The 8,486-nt window shown below is 38.9% G+C and overlaps 1 protein-coding gene across 1 annotated transcript; it reads left to right on the top strand.

Annotated features, from left to right (window-relative positions):
- The first annotated feature begins 3,744 nt into the window (after positions 1–3,744).
- On the top strand, positions 3,745–4,683 carry LOC102505494 (olfactory receptor 1030-like). Its single transcript, XM_032490445.1, has one exon. The coding sequence runs from the start codon at positions 3,745–3,747 to the stop codon at positions 4,681–4,683; it is 939 nt and encodes a 312-aa protein (XP_032346336.1).
- Positions 4,684–8,486: the final 3,803 nt, after the last annotated feature.

Below are 8,486 nucleotides of genomic sequence, written 5' to 3'. Positions count from 1 at the left end.
TTTCATATTCTCTATTAAGAGAAGAATAATTTTTCACATGTAAAAAAGAGAAATGAGTTGTGTGCAATTCAAGAATAGATAAAAATGAATCAGCACCCCAAAAAACTGGTTTTGAAAAGAGAGGTTTCAATAAGTTGTTACCTCCTTCAGAGATGGAGGAGTTTCAGCAGGTGCCTCCCGCGGTCGGTGGTGCTGGTTAAACGAGACAATGTATTTGATAAACATACTTTGAAGTCCATGTACCATCTGTGCTGGCTGCTTTGCAACACCCACCTTACCTCGCCTAACACATCTGAATCTGAGTTGGCTCTTTCGTGTCCCTCTTTGGAATCAGAACCTCAGATGTTCAAACATAACTACCACCGTTGTCTGATCGTGACATCAGTGCTCGATCAGGGAGGGGGTGGAGGGGGTGACTGGCTTTCTAGAGATTGGTTCTATCGTTGCCAGTGCAAGCATACCTGCTGTAACTGGAGTGGCATATACTCCTTGAGAGCCTCGTTGTGTATTTATTCAGATTCAGTTCTTCCTGGATTTCTTACTTATTCTCCAACAGCAATCAACCTCTTGGGTCCTTTGAATTTCTCTTCACCCCATCACCTTTGTTTCAAACCAACAATTGATGGTCTGCATTTTTCTTCCCCCCGTACTCCCTATGATCTCACTGATCTCTTTGTATCCCACAAAATCCCAATTTATTTTGTATTATATACTTAATATTCATTGTATTGTATATTTAATATTCATATTTCAGTTAACCTCATACCTTTGACTTCCCACCTTCCATCTAAACTAGCAGGAAATCTCTGCTCTACTTCAGCACCTTGCCTGTTGAATCTTAGAACAGCTTGTCAGCATCTCCTCCACTACCAGTCTGGTCTAAGATGAAATTATCTCTTGCCAAAGCTACTGTTAATGATTTTTCTCCTTCCAGGTTGAAACTTCCTATCCTCCAACACAAGCCACTGATCTTGTTATAAACATAAATCCCATCCTGTTAGTGACCTAAAGTGGTTTGCTAACCTTCTATCACACTTGGGCTAAAATCTTCACTTTGTACCGGGATCCACAAGGACTTATGTGATCATTTCCATCACTCCAAACACTTCCACCACGTTCCCTTCAGTCCTTTTTTTCCTGCCACAGTGACCTTCTTGGTGTTCCTTGAACATTCCTGCCTCAAGCCTGGGCACACACTGGTCCCTCTGCCTAAAATGCTCTCCCCTCAGACCTGTAAGTCACTCATTCCATCACTTCCTTTAGCTTTCCCTTCCAATGGAGTCTGTGTGACTGACACACGTGTCTCATCTCAATCAGATGTGCTGATATGTCATGGCTCTGGAGAGGGAAGCAGGCAGTAAGTTGTCTCACTGCTCTACTGTGCCCGGGTGACTTCCATTCAGAGGATAGGGGCAGGAAAGCATGTCTAAGCCACGTTCTGAAATCCGGTTTTACCTGCAGTGATGCCAGTAATATTAATATCTGACTCCCCTGGGTAGTGTTCCGCCGAATCAGGAGCCAGAAGGAGGGTGATTCAATGACCCCTTTAACCTCCAACAATGGTGGAATCAGGAATATCTCAAACTTTAACAAAAGGAATAATTATTATTATGATAATGACTATTACTGCTCCAACTTCCACTGCGACATTTATTAACTACTATGTCCCATCTAGCCTGAGTCCGGGACACGACATAAAATAAAGTGCTACTCAGATGGTGTAACTGAAGGGAATTTAAGGAAAAGACAGAGAATCAGTGAAAGAAACGTTAAAGAAATTAGGCAAAGACTTAAGCACCTGGATGCTGATTGCAGAAGGCAGTTTCCACCGTAACCCTGAAGTGGTCGGGGCGGGGGCAACTGTCTGGAGTCCAGTGAGGACCAGAACCAGGAAGAGCCCCGGCCGCCTTCTTCTCAACACACAGCCCAGCAGGAGATTCCTTGGAAGGACGCAGCTACTCCAGCACCTTCGTGAGAAACTGGGAGAAAAGGAAAGGGCAGTTTGGCTACTGTTCTCTTCCTCCCACCTCTGACGTGCTGGCCAAAGTCAGCTGGAAACAAGACAACAGGCTGACAAAGGAAGAATCACCAGCATGTTTATGTTATCTGAATACCCACAATGTCTCCAATGCTGTGCATTATAATGCCTATTAAAAAATGAAGAGCGATGCTCAGGATCAGGAAATAACCAGTTCCAGTTCAACGATAGTTCATTGATCGCCAACAGTTTTCTAGACTCCAAGACTTACTCCCCACACCATGCTCTATTCTACCCTTTGTAAGAAAGAGAACTTAATAGTTCCCCCAAGTCAAGTCTCCAACTATCGAGGCACTCAGGCATTAATTAAAATAAATAATGAATCCCATTGTTTCAATTTCAGGAGATTTGATCTCTTGATGATATTGGGGAGTGGCAAAAAAAAAAAAAAAAAACTGTGTTCTCAATCAGGTTATAATTTAAGAAGAATAAAACAGTGGTGGTTGTTTATAATCTGAACGACTGTCTGCTAGAAATAATTGCACCACGGGGAGCTGGTCCCTCTATGGTTCTGCTATAAACTCCTCTGTTCTTCCCAACCACGCTGTCTTTGGGAACCACTCTTCTTTCACAGGTAGGATTAGTCATTGTTAAAATATATTTTATGCTCTAGAAATAAATATTTTAATGAACAAAGATGAAACTATGGCCTGAAACATATTCTGATGAATTATATAATATCTTAATTTAAATTCTGCTATTCTTCTAATGATTGTCTTCTCCCCAACCAGGGTGTCTTTAAATATTTTATTTTTCCCCTAACCTCTCCCTGCTTGAATATTTACTGTCACTGATACGTGTGGTGTTGAGTGCCACAGGCACATTGTTTATGTGCGGCATGCTTATCTGTTTTTACACAAAGATCACGGATTTACTTTTGTGCCCCATGAACACACTCGTGCCCCCAATAATTGGCTATATTTTACAAAGCCACGGATATCCTGAGCTGAGTCTTAAGCTTTGGTGATATGCGGGCCACTTGATATAGACAAGAGCAGGGGAAATGGACATGCATATTAGGGTGAGGGATCGTCTTGAAAATGATCTTTAGTTTAGAAGGGCTGGTAGACAGATTCCAGTTCTATAAGGATCCATGTCATTTATCAGTGCCACCTCCTTGAGTCCACGTAGCTGTGAAAACATGTGACTGATGCTTTGATACCACATCAAAAGGTGTACTGATATCACAGGGAACTATAATCAATACCTTGTAATAGCCTATAGGGAAAAACAATACGAAAAAAGAATGTAAATAAATATATATGTGTAACGGGATCACTATGCTGTACACCAGAAATTAACACACTGTAAACTGACTATACTTCAATAAAAAAATAATTAAAAAGGTATAATAGGAAACAAAGGATCCTAATTTCAAGGAAAAGTAATGTTTAAGGGAAGTATAAGTAAACAATTTATGAAAACTAAATCAGGAAAGAATAAAAGCTTTCCAAGTATGAAAAGACTTTCAAAACAGGATTTGGAAATGTGACTGCCTATACACAAAGGATCTCTATATTACTTTAGATACTTAAAACATCAATCTCATGCTTGCTATGCTATCTCCTTGTGTTACGTGCATTTACAGGTTGGAGAGAAGAGGAGTAATTATCCGACGACATGATGTGGGTAATGGAAAAGTGACCGAAGACAAATGCATTTTTATTTCCTTTACTTTAGACCTCGTTTGAAGCTGAGCAAACACAATGCTAAGGACAAACTACACAGCAGTGACTGAGTTTATTCTCCTGGGACTGACAGATCGGGTGGAGCTGCAGCCTGTCCTGTTTGCGGTGTTCCTAGTCGTCTACCTCATCACGGTAATCGGCAACGTGAGCATGATTTTCTTAATCAGAACTGACTCGAAACTTCACACTCCGATGTACTTCTTCGTCAGTCACCTCTCCTTTGTAGATCTCTGTTACGCCACCAACGTCACTCCTCAGATGCTGGTTAATCTCTTGTCCAAGAGAAGAACCATTTCCTTGCTTGGTTGCTTTATACAGTTCCACTTTTTCATTGCCCTGGTGATCACAGATTATTACATGCTCGCAGTGATGGCTTATGACCGCTACATGGCCATCTGCAAACCCTTGTCATATGGCAGCAAGATGTCCCGACGTGTCTGCCTCTCTCTCGTTGCTGCTAATTACATTTATGGGCTTGCAAATGGTCTGGCACAGACCATCCTGCTGCTCCGCCTCTCCTTCTGTGGACCCAATGCAATCAACCACTTTTACTGTGCAGACCCACCTCTCATGGTCCTGGCCTGCTCAGACACTTACGTCAAAGAGACCGCCATGTTCGTGGTGGCTGGTGCCAACCTCACCTGTTCTCTCACCATCATCCTCATCTCCTACATCTTCATCTTCTCAGCCATCCTGCGCATCCGCTCAGCAGAGGGGAGGCACAAGGCCTTCTCCACCTGTGGGTCCCATCTGACCGCTGTCACTATCTTTTATGGGACACTGTTCTGCATGCATCTAAGGCCCCCTTCCGAGGCATCTGTAGAACAGGGGAAAATTGTAGCTGTATTTTATACTTTTGTGAGTCCCATGTTAAATCCTTTGATCTATAGCTTTCGAAACAAAGATGTTAAAAGCGCAGTAAGGAAAGTGATTCAAAAGAAATTGTTTGCCCAGTAGCATAGACATTTAGTCACAGGTATGTAACATATCAGTGTTCTCTACCAATTAGTGAGCATTTAAAATAACAAATCACTATCTGTCATTGAGTATGTTTTTGTCTCCTGTAATTTGCCTGTGAGACTTGGAAGAATGTGTCAAAGTATTAGTTCGTGTTCATAGCGTTGTCTCATTCTATTTAAAAAAAAAACACACACATAGAAAGTCAAAGACAAGACTAGATAGCATTGTTATTGCTCTAAAAATCAATAGTCAATAAAGGACAGATAATTTTGTCCACAGTAGTCATACAGATGCAAAGATATAAAAGACATAAGTAAAAAAATGATGCTACAGCAATGACAATTTGTTAGATTTTGGGGGGGTTTAAGGATTTCCAAACTATTTTCCAGAAACTTGTTAACCGTAGCATGAGAGGTTTTCATTTGATTGTTTGGTTGGGTTCTCCTTCTGTTCCAATTATATATCAGTGAAGGTCTTTGGGGATCTCAGGTTATTACTCTAAGAACTATCAGTCCATGTTAGTACTGGTCTGATGGAATCCTCATAAAGTTTTTTGATGGAAATGCCTGATTTCCTTTAAGTTTTTTATTATTTCTTTTAATATTTTTAACCACTATACATCCCTATAGTAAAACTGCTTTTGTGGTTTCTCTCTTTTTTTTTTTTCATCATGAACTATTACCACCATGGACCCCAAAACAGAAAATACCATAAAGACCACTCGTTCAAGCATATGTAATCATTGTTAAGTCTTCACTCAGAGCTACTTTGTCCCAGACACTGCACACCTCTCCAGTCACGGGCCCCGCTGCTCTCTCTGGTGTCTCCTCCTGAGGCATACATGGCGGGGAAGCCTCTGGTGCCGAAAATCTCATAGAGCAGGGTTCTAGTAGTCAATCTAGTTGAATTTTCTGCTTTTTTCAGATCTTATCCCTACAAATATTTTATTTTTTCACATATAAACCTGAGATGTTTGTGGATTGTCTATTTCTTTTTGTAATTTTTTTCTGTAAATCGTGAGGTTAAAAATCATCTCAAGTAATAAACTAGCAGTGTATCTATTATGATTTGTAGCTTCCATCTCATTTCTGATACTTAAACTCTAACAGCCTATTCTGTGATGTTCATACATCTTAAGCAGTATTTTTTAAAAAATATTTTTAGTTATTTGATGCCTATTGTGTGTATTTCTCCATATTTTATTTATCTATTTATTTATTTATTTTCATTGAGTTATAATCAGTTTACAGTGTTGTGTATTTCCCCCTATTTTATATTGAGGTATAGTTGATTTACAATATTATATTAGGTCCTGGAGGTACAGTACAGTGATTTATAATTTCTAAAGTTTACATTCCATTTATAGTTATTATAAAATAGTGTCTCTATTCCCTGTGCTGTATAATACACCCTTATAGATTATTTATTTTATATAGAGTTGTCTGTCTCTCTTAATTCCCTACCCCATCTTTTCCCTTCACCCTTCCCTCTCCCCACTGGTAACCACTAGTTTGTTCTCTATATCTGAGAGTCTTTTTTGTTATAGTCATTAGTTTGTTTTGTTTTATATTATGGATTCCACAGATAAATGATATCATACAGTATTTGTCTTTGTCTTTGAGTTTTTTCATTTACTATAATACCCTTTTATTCTCTGGCCCTAATTCCTTGTAATCACTGAGTTTCTTATTTTATTGTGAATATTCATACTTTGGAATACTTTTTGACAGATTATTTTGTCCTTTTAAAAAATTTTCCCTACGTCTTTTTCCCTTTACTGACTAGGAATTAAATTGTATTTTCTATGTTCCTTTTCTTTTTACTTCTCATTTCACTATTACTCATTTTATTTTCTATTTTTAATAATTCCCTTAAGTTTTAATACACGTACTTGACTTAACTAAGTCCATTAATCACTAAGTCTACTTTGCTAGGAAATAATAAAGGGAACTTAGAATATTCTAATTCTGGTTACATCCTGTTTCTAACTTACATGCTTTCATTTGCAGGTATAGAATAAATCACTGATAATAAATTATTATTTATTAAGTATAAACCTTAAATATTCTTATATGTATTACATATGATTACAATTATAATTGTATTTAATATTTATTCAGTATCAATATTCCTTTAACTTCAGTGACCTTTTTCAAAGCCTCTCTCACTGTTTGTATCTACTCTTCATTCCTGATTGTTTTCTTCCGTGTGATGAATACCTTTAGTCAGTTCTTTCAATGAGAGTTTCTCTGTTTTCAGTTGTCAGAGGGAAATTCTTGTCTTAACTTTTATTCTCAAAGAAGAATTCATTTGCTTATGCATGGCGACAGACAGATACTTGCTTGCAGTATTTACAAACATTTCATTTTCTGGCTTCTTTAGCTTGGTTATACAGATAGTTGCACTACCTGATTGCTGGTTATTTATCAGTAGGTGAAACATTCCCTTTTTAAAACTTGCTGGTTTTCAGTTTCCGTTATTGTCTCTGTTGGGACTTGGTTATTTTATCCTCTTGCACTTTCAGAGCCTCCCTGGCTGATTTCTGGAAGTCATAGCCTCTTAGTATGAGCTCTCACAATATCATATAACTTTAACTTACAGAACTTGTGATCCATGCCTCCTTTCATAACTTTTCTCTATCTTTTAAGGACAGTAATTGTCTAAGGACAAAATTGATGTCAGTATCACTTGACATTCCCAATAGTGATCTGTAAACACTCTGTGTGCACAGTTAATCTTTAGTGAAGAGTTACTGAATAAATAAACCATGATGCTAGGCAGAGAGTTGTGAATTAGTGGACTTCCATGTAAACATTTTCATTAGAAATCTAAGATTTTCTCATGTCATAAATTAAATTGCAAGTTGTAGAGAATCAGTTGTTAGACCCTCAGATCCAACTGAGAGATCAGTTTAAATGAAATTAATTCATGTAAACTTATTAGCATAGAAAACTTGTACAAAGACACTTTAATTCATGATTCCTTATGTTAACTCATATACTATTTCATCTTTAAGTCTTACTACGTTATTGTTTGAAATTAGAGTCAAGTCCTAGTGTTTCTGGCCAGGTTTATAGCACTACTATTATGAATAACAAGAAAAATAATGTAATCATTTTATATCTTTCATATGATTAAGCCAATTTTCCTCTCTTGAACTCCATCCAGCATTCATTCTCGAAATAAAAAAATGTAGATTATCATAGAGAAAATAAAAAAATTAAGAGCCTTAAGTCTTGCCTTTGGCCTGGGCATACTAATATCCATAGAAAAAAGTCATGAGGATGTAAGGCCTTAGGAGAGCTCTCTGAGCCTGGCTGTCCCACACTGCTTGCTGGAGGCCTGGCCCTGAATCAGTTTGATGGGCAGCCAAAGTGAAGTAAACTTTAGGCTCTTAGTAGTTCATACTTGGACATGAGTTAATGCTCCAACAGTTTCTTTCATTTCCATGGGGCATAAACAGCACCCAGGTTTCCAAATTTCCAGCATCTTCCTAACAGAGAAATAGGCCAATAGCTAAAATGTGGTGACTGGGACAGGTGCACCAGCGGAGCTGAGTAACCACAGCAGACTTCCTGGGCCAGGACTCATGATGTAGACAGAGCAGACCTAAGCAGGGTCTGTAATTCCCTGAAGAGCCAAGATGCAGCCAGGTCAGCAGGGAGGGTCAGCAGGGGAGATCAGCAGGCCCTGTCAAGCCCAGAGGGAACAGCGACCCCAAATTGCACTGGTCCTGGCAGCCGGCAGCAGAGCAGGCGGTAACCATCCATGTCAGAGACCGAGAGGGACCCGAGAGAAGC

This window comes from Camelus ferus, chromosome 10 (genome assembly GCF_009834535.1).
Source record: "Camelus ferus isolate YT-003-E chromosome 10, BCGSAC_Cfer_1.0, whole genome shotgun sequence".
NCBI lineage: Eukaryota > Metazoa > Chordata > Mammalia > Artiodactyla > Camelidae > Camelus > Camelus ferus.
Note: the sequence above shows the minus strand (reverse complement) of the source record. Positions and strands in the feature narration are given on the sequence as shown.

What these genes read in the sequence shown, in the direction of transcription:
- LOC102505494 (XM_032490445.1), top strand. Translation starts at nt 3,745, where the DNA reads ATGCTAAGGACAAACTACACAGCAGTGACTGAGTTTATTCTCCTGGGA.